This window comes from Sparus aurata, chromosome 2, assembly GCF_900880675.1.
Source record: "Sparus aurata chromosome 2, fSpaAur1.1, whole genome shotgun sequence".
Taxonomy (NCBI): domain Eukaryota; kingdom Metazoa; phylum Chordata; class Actinopteri; order Spariformes; family Sparidae; genus Sparus; species Sparus aurata.
This window is the reverse complement of record NC_044188.1, coordinates 22617378-22640023: the sequence shown is the minus strand read 5'-3', so window position 1 is coordinate 22640023 and position 22646 is coordinate 22617378. Positions and strand designations below refer to the sequence as shown.

At 45.7% G+C, this 22646-nt stretch overlaps 1 protein-coding gene across 2 annotated transcripts; it reads left to right on the top strand.

Moving 5' to 3' along the window:
* Positions 1 to 518: 518 nt before the first annotated feature.
* Positions 519 to 22631, top strand: tiparp (TCDD-inducible poly(ADP-ribose) polymerase). Of its 2 annotated transcripts, XM_030397744.1 has the most exons (7): positions 519 to 849; positions 1949 to 3001; positions 12399 to 12588; positions 13055 to 13242; positions 17099 to 17410; positions 19056 to 19313; positions 21214 to 21403. In XM_030397744.1, exons 2-7 carry the CDS (start codon positions 1974 to 1976, stop codon positions 21401 to 21403), a joined length of 2166 nt encoding a protein of 721 aa, XP_030253604.1. In that variant the 5' UTR covers positions 519 to 849; positions 1949 to 1973. The 2 variants fall into 2 exon arrangements, with proteins under 2 accessions (XP_030253604.1, XP_030253612.1); XM_030397752.1 differs by lacking the exon at positions 519 to 849 and having other exon boundaries at positions 1974 to 3001; positions 21214 to 22631.
* The last annotated feature ends 15 nt before the right edge of the window (positions 22632 to 22646 follow it).

The window sequence follows — 22646 nt, the reverse complement described above, 5'->3', positions numbered from 1 at the left end:
GTCTGTCATGGATATGTGAAATAATGACATTTTTTTGTTGCTTTTTATTACTTCCAGGACCCCTGAGGGTCCCCACACCCCCATGAAGCGTCTTCAACCAGACTATTTTCTCTCTTTCTTTCACACTCTCCCCAGGTTGGGGATAAGGGAAGGGGCCCTGTCTTTCGTAAAAACGTGGGAGACAGGAGGTGCACGGTTCTTCAACCCGAAATCTCTCCCTGCTCTCATCCTGCTGGTAAGGCATGAATCATGATGATGTATGCTTTTAATTTGTATTTGAAACTATGAATACGCTTCGACCACGGTGTGTCTTCTTCAGGCCGAGGCACACAAAGAAATGAAGTAGCCGTGCTGGCAGACTGTCAGGTGTATGACTTCTCCTCTTCCCCAAATGTTAGGGTGAAGGATAGGGTTAACCCGAACCCGTCTCCCCCTCCTCACCCTCCCTCTCGCTGTCCCCCTCCCCCCCTCCGTCTCTGGAGCGAAGCCCCGCCCCTGACCAGGTTACGGGGGGCGGGGCCTTGCTGTGCGGAGCCTGGAGGCAGCCAGAGCGTCCTCTCGGCACAGCTGTGCTACCCCACTCTTTGTCGGTGTCTGCTGCTTTCTCCTGCGCTTCTCTGTCCGGTAGAAGGATACAAAGAGAGAGGCGGACAGCATGAAATAGAGACGGAGCATGAGAGCGGCGGGGGCAGCAGAGGGACGCAACAAACCCAGCCGGACTACAGTCTAGTCCACACACGGATACTATTATCTCCGGACTGGATACGGAGCTCCGCCGATGTACGCACTGGATTTCACCCACCAAAGAGTGTCGAGACCGGGGGGAGAGGGGCGGACTTTATCACGCAGGTAGGGTTTTTTGTCGGAGAAATGCGGCCCGAGGGTTGTTCGTCTTTTTTGCTTGAAGCTTGAAATTCGCTCCGGGAGAGCTGCGCGATCACTAAAAAAAAAAAAAAAATCACCCCGGCCGACTACTGCAGTGCTTCGGTGTTCGGCTTTTGAGAAGTCCCGCACAGCTCCGGGTCGGCCGGAGAGAGTGTTCGTGAAGCGGCGGAGAGCTGCTGGTGGAACCGGGGTGCCCGATGTAGCTTTTGTCGCTGCTCCGCCGCAGTGCCTTAAGTGTGTACGTGTGTGTGAGTGTGTGTGTGTGTTTCGACTGTAGCCTACGTGCAAACTTGCTCGGGCAGCGATGTGTAAGCGGCACGTAGACGGCAGGGGCCGCGTATCGGACTCCCGTGATCAAAATATATGGTCCCGGGAGAGAGGGGTTTTGTTATACTGCTGATTTTATCGCTCCTGCTCGGAGACGCAGCTGTAATTGCAGGCATGACGTTAGCAAAGAGACCAAAGACCGCAGAATAAAGAGCAACAAATACACTGATTATCTGTGAATCCCCGTGTTTTTTTGTGTGTGTTTTTTTTGTTGTTTCTCTCCCTCCTCCGTTCATATGATTAATCTGAGGCTGCTGACTCCGTGCTCGAGATTAGGTAATATTTTTCCGCTTCAGCTCTTCTGGCTGCGAGCGTGAACCCGTCTCTCCTCTCTGAGACCGGAGTGACTCTAACAGGCTACACTCCTGTAACACTCCTGTATGGGCTCATCTGATAATGTGCCTGTGTCAGCAGATCATTATGGTGGATGCTGCTGCTGCGTTATTCCTGTTATATCTGCAGGGTCATTACGGGATCAGACCCAGCCTGTGGTTGTTGTCGGAGAGGTTAGACAGGTTTCGTTTCGGCACACAGAGCGAGGGCTTTCTTTTCCCTTTCCTTTCCAGGAAAGGAAAGATGAGTTTTCACGGTTATTTTTATGGCATAATTGCGCGTCCCAGCAGCCTATTAATCATGACTCCGTGCGCCAGGATGACTTCACCTTGGGAAACTAAGATTGGGGGATTATAGGTGTTAAGTTTGATGACTACCCCTTTCTTTCTTTCTTTCCCCTCAGGACTGTCGGGCTGTGGTAGCTGACCATGGATAAAACTTTGCACATTCTCCAGAAATCCGCAGACGGTGTGCCGACTGGGATCTCGCTGGATATGAGTCTGAACATGGACGAAGGGGAGGATTTCACCGAGCAGCAGATCGTGGGGCTCCCGGACAAAATACCTCTGGTGAAACCTTATTTCAAGAAGAAGCAGAGGAAATTGGACGCCAAATGCCTCCACCGCGCCCTGGAGGATCCTATACTGACCACTCTACTGAGCACGGACACGCTGGTCTCCGGGGACGGGGTGTTTGTTCCCCGGAACCAGCCGGGCCGGACTCCGGGCACCTTGTGCGCGGCGGCCGTGGTGAAACAGAACTGTATGGGCCAGGTGTGTCTCAAAGACCCAGGAGCCGCCGACGATGCCACAGCTGGAGCTGGAGTACCGGGGTTGATGACCCGGGACGGTGATGTGGAATTAGCCGATACTACTGCAGAGCTGGAGGAGACCGAGCGGCGAGGGGAGCGACCCAAGATCACGGATCCCACCCCCGACAGCCGCTGCTTTCAGCCGAAACCTGGCCTCAGGGCGGCTGGGAGCCCCGTGACAATAACGCCCCCCAGCAGGGATATACCTCCCGTGGTGGCACCCCAGGCTCCTCACCAGGAGGGGGGCATCAAAAGCAATGACCTCTTGACCTCTGGGTCTAAGAACCCTCCAGTCAAAGACTGCTCAGACCTCCAGGACCCCCATCCCCTCATCCTGCAGCCCAACAAAGGAGTGCTATTTCAGGATAAAAGTGAGGAGGCCTCCCTCGACCTGGTTTTCGAGCTGCTCACCCAGCTCCAGTATCACACACATCAGTCAGACTCGGTGGACATTTGTGTGGATTTCCTCCAAGGACAGTGTGTTTATGGCAATGACTGTGCCCACCACCACACCGTGTTGCCCTTCCACTGGCAGATCCGCAGGAGCAGTAGTCAGACGTGGCAGAGCGTAGCAGACGACTCCCAGGAACAGCTGGAGAGACTGTACTGCAACCCGGACAATGAGCAAGTCAGGCTCAAGTTTCAGTAAGTATCCCTCTGCAGTGTGTGCTGCAACCTGCAGGCTGTGTTATCCTGTACTGTGAGTGTGTGTGTGTGTGTGTGTGTGTGTGTCCTCTGGTTAGATACAGGTACCTGCTGCTGGGGGAAGCAGTTACAGAGTGTTTCTGTATTTCTGTTCTGGATCTGTGAAATCTTTTCGGTTCAATCATTTCAGAATGGGAACTGAAAGTGTGATATGCGCACTCGCAGAGGAGCTTCGGTTTCTATCATGACTTGTTTATTCTGGATAACAACACGCACATGATATTAATGGTACTCCCTCAAGAAACAATTTGAATAACATTCTGACAGAAGTCCTCTCAGTGGATTGAACAGGTTGCACAGTCCAGCACACTGTAAGTTCCCGCTGAAAAGGCCACTGTGTGGTAAACCGATAGGTGCATTGTTGTCATGTCACAAGTACCTATGAATTAACAAATATTTGACACCTGTGACATGGCAACAATGGCACAGTAAGCTGATAGGCTGCCCGTCGATGATAAGCACTTCTGGTGTGGCGTGTCTGAAACAGTAGACCTCGGGCCGAGCTTCCTCTTTGGTTTCACCACGATGACTCCACAGCTGTCCTGTGCATGTGCAGGCCGGTGGACTGCAGCCAAGTCAATGTGCCTGTAAGTGTTACTGTGTGAAAGTGTGTGTTATGCATTGTCGTGTGTGTGTGATTTTGGCCTTCACGTGTCTTCTAGTTAATCTGTATCATATACCGGCTATGGTGCCCTTGTGTAAGACATGGTGCTCCACCACCCGGCCCCTGATATTAGTTATCTAATTCCTGTATTTCCCTGCTCCCAAACTCGGCCCCTGATTGGCCCGGAGCTCCGTCTCAAAACCCAGACTTTTTTTTTTACGGCACTCACGGCACAAAAACTGTGAACTTCAATGACCCTCGGTTGCCTTGTGCGGTCACTGACACAGACGCACTTGGCAGCTCCTCTCCCTCCCTCAGTCATAAACATGCGCACCGCTGTGTACACACACGCACTCTCGCGCTGCTTGGCACGCAGACGCTCACACGAACGGGTCGCATAGAGAGGAGCTCAGTGGCTCGCAGCGCTCACACGCACGCCTTTTAGCAGACAGCAGATAAACCTCTCTTTCACTCTCTCACACACACCCACATAGATACACACACATGCAAGCACTTGGCAGGCCCTGGTGGGGTGACATAAAGGAGCACGCAGCGCTTCCTGTGAAACCGTACTGTATGCACGCACATTCGCACGCAGCGAGCGCGTCTGTGCGGACTACACTGACTTTATTGGAAACACAGGGTGATCAAGGTTTTTTCCTGTTAACGATACACATGACTGAAGAAGTCCCCTCCATGGTGGCCAACATGGCAAAGCCCAAGTCCCACCTTCCTTCAGCCTGGACCTCATGTCTTGTTACATGATCACTTGCAGTGTCCCACAAAGAGCTCCAACAAATTTCAGTCAGTTTCCAAGCAAAATGTCATTGATTTTCTGGTTCCAGATTCTTAAAAGTAATGACTTGCTGCTTTTCTTTGTCTTTTATGACAATAAATGAAGAGTGTTTGGATTTTGGACCAGTGATTGAACAAAAGAAGCAATTTTAAGCTTTCACTTTGAGCTCTGGGAAATTGTGATGAGCATTTCACACATTTCTTGATTCTTTTGTTTTTTTTTTGACAAAATGATTATTCATGAAAATTAAAATAATCATTGGTTGCAGCTCTAATCCCATCTCAGTATATTAGAGATTTTGCAAAATATTGCCAGCATACTGCTTTTTATGTATTTTTGCTTTGTCGTGACTTATGATTATTTTTTTTACTACTTCTTACAGCCTCCTGTGGCTTCTTCAGGTATCAGTCTTGTTTCGTCTGGCCAGCAGTCTAAAACCCAAAGATATTTAGAACGCATCACATAAGTTTAAGATAAACAGGGAAATTGTCACAATTGAGAAGCTGGAACCAGGCATGTTTAGCATCTTTTGATCAATTGTCTGTTAAATGCTTGCACATGCAGTGAAGTTCTGATATTAGTTTAAAAATATTAACTTAAATTACCAACAGAATGTGAAGAAATGACAGATTTTATGATGTATCAGAGACGTTTTTCTCATTAAACCTCTCCGAGCTTCCAGTCTGGACCGCTTACTGTGAGGCTAGCTGAGCTAACTAGCTAACAGCAGTTTCAGTTAGCAGCAGTTAGCAGTTTCTCTAGGTAATATGCCGCTCCCTTTTTCTGGGAGTATGAATCGTAGAAGTGGGTGATACTTACATATTTCACCTTCAATCGACTCACTGTTTCAGCTGTCACAACATTTGCATTTGCAATAAGGTTAAAGTTATCATTTCACTGTTTCATTTTATTGTTTGATGAAGGTGAAGACATATCTTTAAAGCAGTTAAAGTTTTGAAATGCAGCACATTAACTGTCTATGTTTACTCCAAGCATGTTCTCATAATGTGTTAATCAGGAGATGTGAATGCACGTCAATGACACAGCGTCATCATCCCGAACTATCTACCGCATCCTTCACATCAACTGGTCGTACATGATTAACCGAGCCCTTTGGGACCATGCGTCTTTTGTCTTTGTTTATATGTATGTGTGTCATGCACACACAGTTTCGCGTGTGTGTCCTTGCGTTTGACTTGTTGACTCATGTTTTCAACTGAAACTCTATGCAAAGTGCATATTGCTCCACAAACAGGATATGCACCTGGCGGTGTCAACCCAAATTCTTCAGACACCTTCTAAGTGTGTTACGCTCTCACACAGTCAGACAGGACCATCTGGCTCGCTTGCCTGAAACTACAGTAGAAACTAGAAACACCGCAATTATTTCACCAGTATGTTTGAGGTGCATTTGTTGTCATTGTTATAATTCAAATCATTATATTCCTTTGTGTTGAATAGAGCTGCAACGATCACTCGATTAGTTGTTACCTCTTTAATTAACCACCAACTTTTTTCCGGCCAATGCCCCTGTGGTAGCGCGGGGAAACACCAACACTCCCCTGGTGCTCAAATCTTCTAGGCTGGACTGCTAGATGCACAGCTAACCGAGCTAACTAGCTAATGGTAGATATAGTAAGCAGCAGTTGGTTATTCTGGTGATATTTTGCTCCATATTAGTTTTGAATTCGTCAGGATGCTAGTTCTTACATATTGCACCTTCAAATGAAATCTTGGACATGTTTTATAGGCCAAATATCCAATCAGTTAATCAAGAAACAGATTCATCCACAACAAAATCGTTCGATGCGGCCATGACAGTGTTGTGCAAGCAATTTAGTTTGTAATGCGCACTGAACATTTTGCACAGAGCAGATGTGATCAGTATTTGTTCGTGGCTTGACTAGCACACGAGCCATTCGAGATCTATCTTTTGATTTCCTACAAGTTCAGTCTGACTCACACATTTGATCTGATAATTAGCTTTTGAAGCCTCTTGACACACGGCCAACTTTTCTCACAAGCTAGATAATCACGTAATTATATCATCCCAGGCACCGTCACCCGCTTTTAAATGTCACCTATGAGGACGTAGCTCTGAAATACATTCTCACCGTGACTGTTCTTTATCATAATCCTCCCTGTTGCCTCTTCTGGAGTGACATTTTTGCAAAGCGCTCGAGGCCTAACACTCAACCCAAGAATGTCTATATACGTTTTTGTAACCCTGACCCTAAAAACAGGTTCGACTGTTTGAGAACGGTGAAGTGAACACACAATGTAAAACATTTCACATGACGTATAACATCTCCAGTCCCGAGACACACTGGCAGGATTGTAGCCATTCATCTACAGGAAGTAAACACAGGCTAATTCCTGGTTTGAAAAAGAGCTTTATTCTATTGTTGCACTCCTCTAATCCAGCACCACAGTCTACAACTGCAGTAAGGTTGTGACCTGCCTCTAGTGGACATGGATGTGATTAAATTGTTTGTTTCTTTGACATGTTGACGCTGGGTAAACTCACTGTTGGTTTTCGGTGCTCTTCGAGCCGAGCGGCCTATCGGGTGATGAGATGACAAACGCCAATGTCAGTAAACTGCGCCGTGCTCACACTGTTCTGGCTATTCAGCGCACAGTTCAGTCATTTACCCGAAGCTTTGTGTTGCGCAGGGTGTGTGTGTGTGTGTGTGTCTGTGTCTGTGTCTGTGTGAGCTCTTTTGATACTTTTTCTTTAGAGAACCCAGCCCGTCTTTTCATGCGCAAGTACACACCAACTGGGCGCAGGCATCACTGTGGTAACCATAGCCAAATGATAACATCGTTAGTAATCTAAAGAGCAGCAGATGACTTAACAAGCTCTTCTGTCGGTATGGCAACACAGGCCTGTTTTGCCTCCTGCCCTGTGTGTGTGTGCAGACGAAAGGGAGTGGATGGGATTTTTTTCTGTGTGTGCATGTGTGCCTGCATCTGACTACGTCCTGCATGGCCTTTTGTAATACATATGTGAGTGTGTGTTCCGTGTTGAGCTGTTCCCATGTGTGTATGATCCATAGCACAGGTTAATCCCATCCATATGATAAGCAGGAATGGAAGTCGGGCTAATCCGCCTTAGTCATGAACTCAGCAGTAAGAGGGAATGTCGCAGTCATCGCTTCTAAAAGTTATACCGTGATAATCTTCTGCTGTACACTTGCTTGCTTACAGATTTATTTATGCTGTGCTGTTGTGTGTGTTTGTGTGTGTGTGTGTGTGTGTGTGTGTGTGTGTGTGGGAGAAAGAGAGAACATATGAGAAAACATCTAATGCCCCTCAGCTGATTTAAAAGACTATTACGTGATGTCTGTTATTTACAGGAGAACCAAATCTCCTATAGTCGCGCCTACCTCCGATAATATCTGCGTAAGAAAAACATCTGCGCAGCCAAGAAAGAGCACCCATTTTTCACGTGTGTGTGTGAGAGAGGGAGAGAGAGACTCTTTTGTCGGCCAGATGATAAAAGCCTCGCTTGTCATTAACTGACATAAAAAGTCACCGGACACCAAGGGCAGAGCGACCTGACACCAAGGTGTGTGTGTGTGTGTGAGCAGAGTCATTGGTGTGTGCGGCGTTGGGGATGCCAACAACCCCCCCCCCCCCCCCCCCCCCTTATTGTGTCACCAATAAAAGAAAATCAAGGATGGTTGTGTCTTTGAGGGCTTTTTTTTTTTGCATGCGGTGATTGTGCGTGTGTGAAAGAAGAGGTGGTGTCGAGATAATCATATCGCGTGTGTGTTTGTGTGTGTGTCAGACAGCCCATGCCATGAATCAGCGGGGCGAGGTCAGGGTCGCTCTGCCTCTATTACTCAGAGTCTGCCTTTACCTCTACCTTTCCTTTTCTCACTCCTCTTTCGCTCCCTTTATCTCTCTGTGTATCTCTCGTTCATTCCTCAATTGTCCCTAAATCGGTGTGAGAGATGTGGAAATGTTTGTGTGATTTTCTCCTCTGTTTTACCGATCAGCTCCTCCGTGTTATTTTTAATGTCAAACTCATTTATATCTTCCCTCGGCCCTGTTTATTTCACGCTCCCTGCCCGGGGGGGGAGAGTCTTAGAAATTCAAAGAGAGGTTCGGAGGACTGAGAGCGAGGACAATCTGAACTGTGAGCTTAATGACCTGCTACAGAGGAGGACAGAGACACACTCTTAACAGGAACAATCCAGGACGCGCAGGAGACGACAGAGTACATTTCTCCCTGTTCTCGCGCCGTGTGTGTGTGTTGGCTTCATGTAATTCGCTCGGAGCCCAAAAACAAAAAATCAAATGAAGCACATTTGAACAGATAACTAGAGAAATGAATAGCTAGTGAACGTGAGGAAATGGCTCATGACATCAAGGTGGCGTGTGTGTGTGTGTGTGAGAGAGAGAGAAAAGCCTTCGTCAGCAGACTTGGTTGACTGACTGACTTATCAAGGTGTGCGCGGTCGAAGATTGCGCGCACGTGTGTGTGCGTGTGTGTATGTGTGTGTTAATTTGTCGAACGAATGTGTGCGTGCGTACGTGTTTTTTTGGGGGATTTTTTTTCCTAGCCTGTGACGTTCACGATAGCATGACTGATGCTGGTATGCGGGTCCTTGTGTGTGCAGCCGTGAGAAAGTTCAAAGTTGGGCATATGTTTGTGTGCGCGCTGAAGGCAGTGTAAGGGATTAACAGCCATTTTGACAGTGCGGGGAGTTTTCTTAACCTTTATTTATCCAGTGGAATGTTTTGCTGAACATAGTGTCTCTCTCTTTTTTTTCCTTTCCCTGCTGTGATCCACACATACACACCTGGGAGCTGCCCGCTACAAGAACAGAGCAGGTTTTGGTGCATTTTCAACGCCACGTGCTTCGCTCAAGGGCCTTCTTCTTTCACCTTTAGCGTACAGACACCCCTCCCTAGTCAGGACTCTCTCGTCTTTTTTTCCCCCTGGAAGACTAAAATACACCGCTTCGAAAACCTTCTCTTAAGATTTGCATTTTCCGTTGCATGTGTGAACCTTCGCACAAGCTCGGAGCGGTCCAACATTTTCAAGCACGGTCTTGAAAAGTTGTTGACCGTGCCAGGGTGGGTGTGCCTCGCGTCTCTTTCCAACTTTTGATTGGCCTCGCTGTGGAAGCACAGCATCTCAGTGCACTTAATTTAACCGACGGAATTTTATTTTTAGAACGGCACAAACTAGTCTGGGAGCGAGGGTAGGGGAAAAAAGGACTGACCTCTCTGGAGACCCGTCTTCAGCTGAGTGTGTCAGAGGGAGAGGCTCAGAGGCTGCCTGTAAATGTGACACAGTTAAACTTAACTTCCTCATAATAAAACCAGAATGTGTGTGTGTGTGTTTGTGCATCGTACAATGCTCCCAAGTTCACACACGCAGAAGCCCTAGACATCATAACATACTGTTGCAGGCAGAAAGCGTTGTGTACTCTGAGACGGGGACAGGGAAAGAGAGAGCAGGCCACGCAGGTGCAACCAGCCGTCTGCTTCAGACAGAGTACAGAGAACAGAGATCTGTGGATCGACAGAAAGGAGCAGTGAAACAGAGAACAGAGCAGGGAGACGAGAGAACAAAGTGAGGAGAAACTAAGAAAACAAAGAGAGCAGGAAAGAACAGGGCTGACCAGAGGTGAAATTAAAGCGGTAATGTCTCCACGGTTAATTTGTTTCCGCTGCCATCATCCGTTCTTTTCTGTGTCTCTGCCTTTGTTTTCAAATTTAATTCTCTGTTTCTTTTGTATGACATGGAAACACACTTTTATTGTTAACCGAATGCCTGAATGCAGTTTAGAGTACTGTTAAGTCTTTCATAGGCTGTGATCTGTCACTGAAATAAGAATGAATGCCCAATCACAGTTCAGGAAACCTACATTTGCGTGATATATCTGCCCCGTTTCACTGATAACCTGGTGATCTGATAACGACTGACTCATTCCTTAGTTGCCTAGTTTTGTTTCCTGCATGTGCTCACTGAATGAATTCCTTTTTCACTTCCTCTTGCACAAATACAGTCACCCCATGACTTAGCAGAATCACTGTCTTTAAATATACTGTTTATAATTAGCATCTGTATCCATGTGCGTATATGTTTCTCAAAAAATGACTCAGCAGCTCTCATTAGCACCTTCGTGACCGAAACTGACACGCGTGCATGTGCCTGTAACCCCAGTGACCGGTAACTGTAATCATAGTAGATGAAACTGAATACTTGATATGAGGTTTTCGCTTCTCGAGGCTGCTGAACTAATAATTCATCGCACTTCCTCTCGGCTTGTCTGTGTTTTTAAATGGGAAACATCTAAAGGCTTTAATTTAATGCGCTTTATTTCGAACAAACCTGAGGCAGAACACAACCCCTGCTTTACACACACACATGTTTCCAGACAGACACACACTCACCCACGTCTAACCTTTGACATTACATCCAATTAGTTTCCCTGCGAAAATCGATGAACCCATTAACACCGTCAGGCTGGGTGGCTGTTTTTGTGTGATTTGGCCATGTGGCTGTCTTGCAAAGTTTGCCTGTCTCTCCATGTGTATTTGGTGTGTGTGTGTGTGTGTGTGTGTGTGTGGCCCTCTCTGTCTGTCTGCAGTCCATGGCATAGCGTGCCATGTGTGATGCCCACATTTATCTGAGTGGTATGTCTGACCCAGAAAGGATTTGCCAGAGGCCTTATGGAGGGCTAATGTAGAGAGACTGATGCACACACACACGCGCTGACACATACATAAACAATGGGGTTTTGACCCCGCTTCCCGAGACAGCGAGGGGTTAAAAGAGGTTCTATGTACATGAATAGATTATGTTTACACCATTTATTTGCTTAGCGGATGCTAACATTTAGCAGATGTCAACACTTAAACATGTTACAGAATCAATGATCTTGAACGCAAATGTCAGTACCACAAAAATGGAAGAGTTCGACATTTTGAGAAATTTGCTTGTTCACTTTTTTTGCCGAGAGTTACATGAGAAGGTTGATACCACTCTCATGTCCAATGCTAAATTTGAAGCTACAACCAGAAGCTGGTTAGCTTAGCTTAGCTTAGCATAAGAACGCTGGAAACGGGGGGAACAAGCAAGCCTGGCTCCGTCCAGAGGCAATTAAAAATCACTACAAGAAGCTCGGACACTCACATATTAACTTTATTATTGTATTAACACAATATAGGCTAAACTATCCAGCTAAGCTAAGGCGACAGCAAGCATATTAGTGAACTCTATAGACATGACAGTGATATTCTTCTCATCTTAGAAAGCACCTAACATCTTGAACTATTCCCATAAGCATGTCATCATGCTACATTTTTAAATGGCATATTACTAGAAAGTCTACTTTATGTCATGTCAATCTGGACAGAATCTCTCAGGTTCTGGGCTGCTATATAAGTATGTTAGAGGTGCAATGCGTATCAGAACAAACAAAAAGCGAACGGCATATTGTAGAGTACCTGCTAACTGCGGCTAACTGTAGCTGCCGTTAGCTTGTAAGCTCACTTAGCCATGCAGTAAGCAGTCTTGGCTGGGAGTTTGGAGAACCGGAGGAGTGTTGGTGTTTACATCACTCACACAGAAACTTTAGCTTTAGACTAGGATGGGATGTGGCTAGCTGGTTAGCATGCTGTCTTTGGCATATAGATGTTATAACATCAGAACTCTCATCCGCATTGTTGATGAACATGAATCATTACAGTTACTGTAATTATTACACCCTCTTCTGACATTGTATTGACCAAACCACCAATAGGTTAATTCAGAAAGACAGATTAATCAACAATGAAAATACTTGTAAATCGCAGCCCTAGGGTAGATATACGGTTTTGATCGACTGTCTAACTTTGTTATTTCATGTTAAGTTATTTCATGCTGGCTGCAGTGGTTAGTTATTATATTCACAATGATTTTTCAATCTGTGTTCCAGGGGTCGAGTGTTTTCCCTAGACTTCGGGGCGATGCGAGTGTGTGACCTAGAGTTTGACCGTGTCCGACGACTGACCACCCCCGCCAGCCCTCTACCCATCCCAACGACAAACCCGCACCCCAACCCCAGCTGTCACACAGTGTGGAAGTACTACTGCAGAGACAACTTTGGCTGGAGGGAATACTCCGAGGTGAGCCCGTTAGTGCACGTATATGTGTGTGTGTGTGTGTGTGTGTGTGTGTGTGTGTGTTTGTTTGCGTGCACGCTCTATGAACATGAGGCCAGACACATTAACTCTGCCCACACCAATCGATCGTCTCGCCACTGTGATGGGATCGATTTAGACACACACACACACACATGCTTGTAAACACCTAAACACCCCTAAACACCACTGCAATGTATTTCCCCAAATCAGTAAAGATTGACTTGTTTCTGTCTGTGTGAGTTTGTGTCTCATGATGAAACTCATTCCAAGCTTGGCTTTGTGTTATCAATAGATTGCACCACACCTCAGACATTTCCCCCTTTCCAAGCTCTCCCTTCCTCCTTCCTCTGATGAATGGAAATGCAGAAACAGTCGGATGTTGAGTCTAAACTCTTCTACTTGTCTTTGTCCACCCCTTCCTTTTTTCTACCTTTCTGCTCCTCCACAGCCGGTGGTGAAGCTCATAGAGGAGGCGAGTTCAAGGGGTCTTAAGGAGGTGCGATTCATTACGCTCCAGAACCAGTATATCCTCAACATCAGGGAGGGCTTCCAGCAGAACGCCGTCTTCGGGTTCAGGCGCCAGATCAAGAAGCGGCCCATGTTCATGTCCTCCGTGATGCTAACACCCCACCTACAGTAAGTAAAGACAATCAAGACATTCTTGCTCCCCTCTGCTCTTGAGGTGACCTGACATGTAGACCCCCAGCATGGATGTTACTGACCCTGAGTTGTTTCTGTTGTTTTAGTGGCTCTTGGGACAGCAGTTGTTTGTTTTTGGATGAATTGCTTTGAAATTTTGGATCGATGTTCACATCCCCCGCAGGATAAACTGTAATCTGTGGTGATTTTTCTGAATTTTGATGAAGTAAAAATTTTTTGATTTTTCAGTTTTGGTTTATGAATGAATGGATGAAAAACTCAGCTGCACAAAAAAAAATGGCTAAGATGATGAACATGGTAAACATTTTATTTACTACACATCTACCATTGTTATTGTGAGCTTGTGAGTGTACTGACATTGGGCCGTAGTCTCTCGTTTCTGCCAATAATCCTATCAAATAAAGGACGAGCTGACCAATAAGCTAATTGTCTTGGTGTTGTCGCCAAAACTATTGTTTCTGAGCAGTGTATTATCCTCAGCAGTAGATTTATATAGGGTGCATTATTTGAAGGCCATATCGCTCAGCTCTACCTGGTCTATTCACACATGGGTTGAATCAGAACATTACGGGGACTGGACCGAACCAACTGATTTGGACATTTTTGGACATGTCTGGATAAGTTCTGGGTTGCGTTGCATGTTTGACAGGGACTCTCTATGACAAATAACAGAACATTCTGATCAGCAGTAATTGCAGCTAATTACCAGTAAGGCAGCGTGTCAGGAACATTCAGTGCCCAGCTGAGAGGTTAAAGTCATTCACTTGATTGATAGTCTCTCTTTGTCTTTTACTCCCTCCTCTGGTTCCTGTTGTTCTCTCTGGCAGAGCCTCGCAGATTGTTCAGCACTCAGATCTCAGCCTTGTTAGAGAACATTTTGTATTTTGGATATGAAGCTTCATTGACTATTAGAACAAAGTCCTCAACTTAAAATGCCTGGAAACACACACATACAAAGACAAAGTTGGCTCTTCAGTATGTGATACACTGTCTCTCATGGCTCTCTGTGTTCTCCGAGTCCCTGTTTGGAGGCTGGCAGGCAGACAGAGGTCCGTACACAATGCTAATGTCGCAGTCAGGGCTGAATACTCAAAAGCCTCTGAACGCCACAGTCACCTTTAATCCGTTCCACACTGGCAGCCTCAGCTGAACTTGAAGCCCAAATTAATACTGCAGTTTTTCTGGCAAATCAGACAGAGTCACCGGGACACAGGAGCCGTCATGTGCAGGGCGAAGTGGGCTTGAGCCAGACAGACGGAAAATGAGATAATGAGGCAAATGAGGACAGATGAGACAGAGGACAAAGGACAAAATCCATTCAGCGAGGTCCCACAACTCAAGAAATATCCACTGAAGTGATTGAATTTGGTCTTAAATCAAATTTTTTCTCATAACTAGGGAGAAAAATCTGTGAACAAGATGAGATATGGCCACTTCTTTCTGGAAGAAAGAACATAATTTAAGGACTTTTCATCTTTCAGCTGCTATTTTATTCAAAGCAGTGAAGCGACTGGCCACCGCTGCACTCGCCTCAGTGATATCCCTGAAACAAGTGATACCAGATTGGAAACAAGTGGAGTCATCTCACCCCATTTGCAGAATGTTTCACTTCCTTTGCTGAGCAGGCTGCCGCTGTGGTGTCCTGCCAGTGTCCCGCACAGACAGAACGCTAGCACGGGCTGTTCCTGCACCGGGGGCTTCGACAGTCATGAGAGGACAAAATGGAGAGCAGGGGATGGAGGAGAGGAAGCGAGAGAAAGAGAAAATTAGATGTAGGGAGAGGGAGTCGGAGGAGAGAAAAGAAGACAAGCGAGCCGGGGAGGAAGTGAGAGAGGGCTAAATGGCTTCCAGACTGGCTGCACAGCAGAGTGGAGCTGGTGAATGAAGGAGTGTGAAATGTGACTGTGGGGAGCTGGAATTTGGATCGAGGGATTTGTTCCTGGGACTTTTTTCATCCGTTTGTTGTGTGCGCGCGTCAGTGAATCACAAGAATATGATCACACAGTCACATTATGATGAGAGAAAGCAGGAGGAGTGTCAAAATGTTGTGTGTTAACGCTTGTTTTTAAGCGCTGAATTTGGTGTTTTGAAAGCAAGTCAATGAGTGTGCTCAGTGTGTGTGTGTGTGTGCGTGTGTGTGTGTCGGGAACAATCTGTGCTAGGCTTAGTGTTTGGGGTCATTAGCTTGATTGGCACTCCCTCTCTCTTCTCTCTATCCCCATGATGTTATTTTTCAGGCGTCTCCTCCCTCCGTCCCTTGTTATCCGTCCCAATCTTTTCTCCCCTTTTTCACTCTTCCGCTCCTCGACTCCGTCACTCTCTTGTTATCCGTCCCTTTTCATTTGACGCTTGTTTTCTGCAGCAGGCTGTCTGTGATCTCTTCAAAGCGCACAGGGGAATAGAGACATCGATTGCGGGGAGAGATCGAGACCGTAGAGACAAGATAAGAGAGAGAGAAAAGAGATGAGAAAGAAGAAAAAAAAAAAGTGTCACACTGATCACAGTCTCTTGACAGCACACACATGCACGCACACACACGCACACACACACACACACACACACACACACACACACACACACACACACACAAACACAAGCACACACACACAATCACTCGGTTATGTCTGAAAGGGCTAACAGCATTTACACTTACAGAGCGATAACTTGACAGCCCAACCACTGTTACTGACTTAGATGCCAGACACAATAGTTTTTTTGTCACTTCCATGACAGCTCAGCAATTGGCATTTTCATCCTCCTCTCTCTTGTTCTCATTCCTGTCTCTCCCTCGCTCTTCCTCCCCTGTCGTCTTGTTTGGTGTCTGGGTTTCATTGTCGCACAGCCCTGCTGTTTTGTTTGGTTGCTGACGGCTGGCGGCTGCTGTGGAGCTTCTCCGCACCGCTCAGCAGTGCTGTGATGTCATTGTTGACGGTTGGAGAGCTGATGATTTCGGAAAGGTTCATCGCAGCGGGTTTGTTTGACATTGGGATGCCGCATTGAGTGGAAACACTTTGGATACACATGCTTTCGTTTGCCTTATTATCAAGCTCCTGCCATAAACGTGTGCTCCTGGTATCATTATACCAAATGTGCTAGTGATATAAACACCAACACTTCCCAGGGGCCCTGTCCAGGCCGCTAGCTGCACAGCTAACTGAGCTAACTACCTAATGATATGCTGCCCGCCATTTGTTTTTGAGTTGTTCTGTTTAATTGGCTATATGCTCAAAGAATACATTTTAATATGTAGTTCACCTGAAGACAGAGTGACGGTTGCGTCCTGGATCTTGTTTGTTGTTGTTGTTGTTTATGTATCTTCAAAGTTTTCATTTATTATTTATTTATCCTTTGAGGTACTATTTTCCTCGAAAATTTATTTTTACGTGCTGCCGTAAAAAGAGTAAGCAGTACATTTTCAGTTTGTCCTCCGACTTTTGGACCCCACTGTATTATGTTGTGCTGGATCCTTGTCAGCGGACAAGTTTCACATTTTAGCATGTCGGCTGTCCTGTTGAGCAGTCACTTAAGACCTTTCCCTTTCATTAGCACTACATTAAATAGTTCCTGCAAGAACTTTCCTTTGAATTTACAGTTCTATCTCATTTCCTGTTTAGGAAATTAAAGGAAACTATGGGCCCCGTAAAATAAAGCACTGCCACATTTAGATGAAAGAACTACAAGGATATAGCTGTAAGGACAGGTTGACTATGTTATATACAGTAACTGTACTGAGTGTGTGTGTATGTAATTCAGTTCAGCTATCTAGAAGTACAAAGTCAAAAAAAAAAGCCAATTGTAGTTTTCTAACCACATATCTGATTTCTCCTTTTAGGACTTTGGGCGGCCTCTCTTCATCTCCCCTCCCCTGTTCCTCCACCTCTTCCTCCTCTTCCTCCTCCTCATCCATGGAGCTCTCTGCGTCGCATCCCCTCTCGCCGACGACCACAAACCCACCCAGCCTCTTTCCGGAAACGTGGTTGCCCATGACGATGAGCCAGGACTTCCTGCAGGTACCGGTCTCACGTGAAGACCGCAGCTACCGGACGGTTTACAGCCTTTTCCACAAGACAGTTTCGGAGACCAAATTCAGGATCATCAAGATCCAGCGTGTGCAGAACCCCTTCCTCTGGGAGAAGTACAAGAGGTGAGCCGAGGAGCGCAAACATTTTATTTGATACTTTCTTTAAGCACTTCCTCTCTGCTGGAGATATCGTCTATCAATCTGACCTCGAATCTAACCTAACAAGTCATTTCCAGTAATCGTAACCAAGTGTTTTTAAGGAAACAGAAACATTTTTTTCGGGGTCAGAAAGTTCTCTCTCAACAGGTTTCAGTGTCTTCAATTTTTTTTTCTTTGCATGCTGTGTGGTGCAGCTGCGGCATTTAACTTTGACGCACTTGTGGTTGTTTAATTGAACATAAATCTGCTGAAATGATCAGCAGCTACTATGTCACAAGAGTGTTATGAGTTTAAGTGGTGGATGTAGCACAGTTGATAGCAATTTGTTCCCACCGTCAAGAGATCTGACCACACTTGGGGACCTAATTAGATTAGAAGCACAGAAGTAAGTCTTTCATATATATTTTTATATATATGTTTATTTAACATGTTGGACACAAAGTGGTGCAGTGTCTCTTGTCTTAAATCCTCTTTTGTCATAGTTTTCCGTATTTTGCTGTTGTGGCACAGAATTCACCTCTTCATCTGCATTTCTATCGCTGAGCACAAGGGTATTTCAGACGACATAGCTGCACATTTTGTTTCAGACATAAACACGAATAAGAACATTTTTTTTTAACAAACACAGGGTGGGTGCGGAGCAACATTAAAGGAGGAAGAAAAAAGAGAAAATAGGCCAAATGGTACCAGCTGTGTGGGACGGCGGTGGTGTGAGAACACGGAGGATGGAGAGCTGTTTGGTGATGAGGATGTTCCTCTCGCGAACACACAGCGGGCTAACCGCTGTGGTTAGAGCAAGGCAGGTCCTATCTGCTGTGACAGTTAAACTCTCACACATTGACTGGTACCGCACGGTTTCACAATGACTGACACTGTGTGTTTTGTAAGTGTGTGCCGCTGACTCTAAAAGTGATGCCCCCTGTGAATGTTAGTTGTTTTTCCTCTTTCCACTCTCGGGTCGTGACAGGGTAACCATAAGTACTTGTTTGTATGTTTGTGTGTTGAGCAGCTCCATCTTTATATTTTGGAGCAAATAGTATGGCAAGAAAACTGAGGTGTGTGTTTGCATGTATGTGTGTGTGTGTGTGTGTGTGTGTGTGTGTCTGTGTGTGTGTGTGATTGAAAGCATGCAGTGAATGTAAACCTGTGTCAGGTCACAAGCTGCAGGGTCACAGGAGGTCATGGCTGGGTCACAGCCTCTCTGTCTCTGCAACGCTTTCGCCTCTGCATGCCTGATTGATCCGCTCAGTCCATCAAACGAGCTGGGAGTGTGTGTGTGTGTGTGTGTGTGTGTGTGTGTGTGTGTGTGTGAGTGTGTGTGTTGCTCAAGAAAACGGATTAAGCCCGATGTTCTTACCAAGGTTCAGAGCAAGTGCGGCTGTGATCACAGCCTTTGAATAGAAACAGCAGCTGTTTACTAATTTATTACCTTAGAGATGATCTGTCTTAGTGTATCAGCATATTCACATAAAGGATTAACTGTACAGAGGGGTCTTTTGTTCATTCCTTTATGTTTTTGGCAAGTAAAGTTAAGAAAAAGAAACGCACTGAAGCAGTTAATTTCATCAACAAATCCCGTCTGACCTCCTGCCTCTCTGTGCTCTAACAGGAAGAAGGAGTACATGTCCCGGCGTATGTCGGAGATGGACCGGCTGCTGAGCGAGCGCCACCTCTTCCACGGCACCTCGGCCGACGTGGTGGAGGGCATCTGCAAGCACAACTTCGACCCCCGAGTCTGCGGCAAACATGCCACCATGTTCGGCCAGGGCTCCTACTTCGCCCGCAAGGCCGTCTACTCCCACAACTTCTCCAAGCGCTCGCCCAAAGGAGTCCACTGCATGTTCCTGGCCAAAGTCCTCACTGGCAGGTGTGTGTGGGTGCCGCAGTTAACAAGTTGACAGTGGGAACATTTCTCATTTCTCTGGTGATGGATGGGATTTCTCACAGCTCTTGCTACTTGAAACTTGAACTCTGCAGAAAAACACACTATATGAGGGACTGAATGTGAGAATACAGAATATTTTAAGTGGGTTAAAATTGAGAAACCAGGTGGGAATGTCTGGTTTTGGCTTAATATTTGATAAACCAATACAATACAATATTGCCATAAAGCAGTCTTGCCCCTTTATTTGCCACATTGCCAGCAGTAACCCAGTGCAACCAGAGATATCAAGAATTACTGTGCTATTGCCTCTTGCATTTACTCGAATTAACTACTAACAAATTAATTCTTTTAGTCTTATTTTTAAGCATAAATGCAAACATTTTCTGCTTCCAGCTTCTTAAATGTAAGGATTTGCTATGTCTCTTAGTCATTTATGATAGTAAATGAAGAGTCTTTGGGTTTTGGACTGTTTGTTGCACCAATTAAGCAATGTGAGGACGTCACCTTAACATTTTTTACAGTTCTTTGACATTTTATGCATGAAACCACTAAACGATTAATGTCGACAATAATCAGCAGATGAATTCATAATGAAAACGTTTATCAGTTGCAGCCTTAATCTCAGCTATGACATTGTGCTTGGGTTTGATGTGTTTGCGGGAAGTGACACAGTTTGGTGGATGCAAAATTGAGGTTTTGTGTATCTAGTTTTTATCAGGGTTTCCTGTCTGAAAACAGTGGTGGAAAATAAAAACTCCACCAGCTGTATGTGGTGGGGCAACAATTTGCAGAAAGGGCACTGGAAGGGCACATCCCTGGGCATTCAATCATGCTTTAGCTACACCCAAGAGGGCACTTTTGTGGGGCCATCATGTCCCTCCCTCCCCAGTCTTTACCAGTATGTTCCATCCAGCACATCCCTCTGCTTCTGACCCTATCACTATCTCGCTCTGTCAAACAAAATTTCCAGTGCACACAAGCATTAATTTGGGTCATGGAAATGTTGAGGTTCTTTTCCATAAACCATTGTTCAGCCATGCTGTACACTATACTGCCCCCATTCCTTAAAATGCCAAGTCAAATCTAGAGCCACTCATGTAAAACAGCTGATTTGGCTGATTCCATCATTCATCACAGGCTTTGTTAGGCTGCGGCAGGGAGCCTGTGCGCCCAGAGGATGGTGTGGTGGTTTGGATAGACACCATACATACTCTCCTCCCTCCCCCACAACACCAAACCTGTGTTTAATCTGTTCTGCGGCACAGACTTCCAGACCTGAGCAGGGCAACAGACATATGAAGAAGATATCTGTACAGTGTGGTCAACTCTCCTGTCTGAAGCCACATCCGGCACGCAGACTCTTCAATGTCACTGCCTTTGTCTATGAAGATCCTCATTTTAATATGTTTTATTTATGACCCCAGAGGAAATGGAACAAAGATTGATGGATTACTGGTCTTAAGAGCTTGACGGGAATATTTAACAGAAGAAAAACAAGCCGGTTACAATGCACTGGCTGATTTCATACACATACAGCACATTCATCCCATGCACTTACAGCATATGATTATATCATTTAGATTTCCTTAAAACAGATAAAGGTGCAGCTTTTTTTAGATTCATTCATGCAAATATGTAAGCAGCATTTTTAAAAACGTTTGGTTAAAGTTTGAGATTTTGAGCTGTTTGACTTTCGTAACATGTCTTTGAGTGCTTGAAAGGAAATTATTCAAAGTGAACAAAATGCACATTAAAGTGTTAATCAGGTATTTTAGTTCTTTCTCCTCTGGATATTTATACAGATATCATTTGATGGTGATTATATTATAACCCCTTCACTTTTAAAGTCCTAACCCTGTCCCTCTCCTCTGTGTTCATGCAGGTTAACTGTAGGAAACCCCTCCATGCGGCGACCTCCACCCATCAACCCTCGTGACCCGTCCAGTGACCTTTTCGACTCCTGTGTGGACAACTGGGTGGACCCCCAGATCTATGTCATCTTCAACGACGACCAGAGCTATCCTTACTTTATCATTCACTATGAGGAGGTACCCAGCACTGTCGCCATCTAAGCCCTGGATCAGACCTGGATCTGTCTGTATTTGCACATACTTTGCTCATGTAGTCTGTCGACGTGCGAGATGGGTGGAGTTTTCCACTTTGGACGAAAAGGAGCGGAAATTTAGATCGGGACTGTTGCTTCGACCAACTGAACTTCACCAATCTGCTGCGCTTAACAGGTTAAAACCGTCTCAGACATGTTTGCAAATACTCAGTTGTTTAGGTCTGCAAGTCAACTGGATCCAACCAGACTGGACTGCAGTAAGGACTGGTCCAGACCGGATTAAACTGGAAAGAACTGGACTAGCAGAGGACTGTTTCATCCAGTGTTCCGAGGTGGATAACGGCAGACAACTGCTGGGATAACAACAGACTTGACTGGACTCATATACCACGCTTTGTTATCTAGCATGAACAGGAGCCTGCAGTGGCGATCACGGGACACACAAGGATTTATCTACCTTATTGATCTGGAGCAGATGCAGGAAAAACCAAACCCAGTCCTCTTATCATTTAGTCGTATGGCTGTATATGAACTCCACATCAGGACAAAGGCTGCAGTAGACAGTTAGCGTCCTGCCAGTACTGTGAATGACCAGCTGGCCATATTATTATTATTATGAGGAAGCAGCAAGCAACCAATCAAACGCTTCCATAGAGAAACCACGGCGACACTGACTCCTGTCGGTCTCTTACAAAAATCATAATAGTGAGTGTTTACCCAGCCTCCGACCCATTCGTTTTTATTTTTCCAAGTCTATGTGCTGCGTGTTTGAATCTTTTACTTTAGTGGAAATGAATCTTGTGGCCTCTTCAAACAGACAATGGACATGAGTTTCAGTGGGACCTTTTACAAATGGACATCCACATATTGTAAAGCCCCCATGCAGAAGTATCACATGAAAGCCGGTGCTGTTTCCGGTTGGCGTTTTTGCCTTCGCGCCCACCGCTTAAGTTCCTCACGGGGTGGATTGAAGAGTGTACAGTTTCTCGCTGAGACTATGTGCTGCAGCAGTGCGGCGGCAGCGCTGTGGCATTTTGTCGACGAACCCCCCCCCCCCCCCCCGAAACTCATCTCTCTTGGACCGCTCTCTCTCTCTGAGACAGTAGACATGTGACAAACTGTACAGACGTTCTCTTTGTTTATATTTGAACTGTGTGCCTTTTGTTCATAAAAATTTTATTTATGTTAGTTTAATGTAACATTGATTAAATAAAGAATCTAAAAGAAAAAAATGACTTATTGGTGAACTT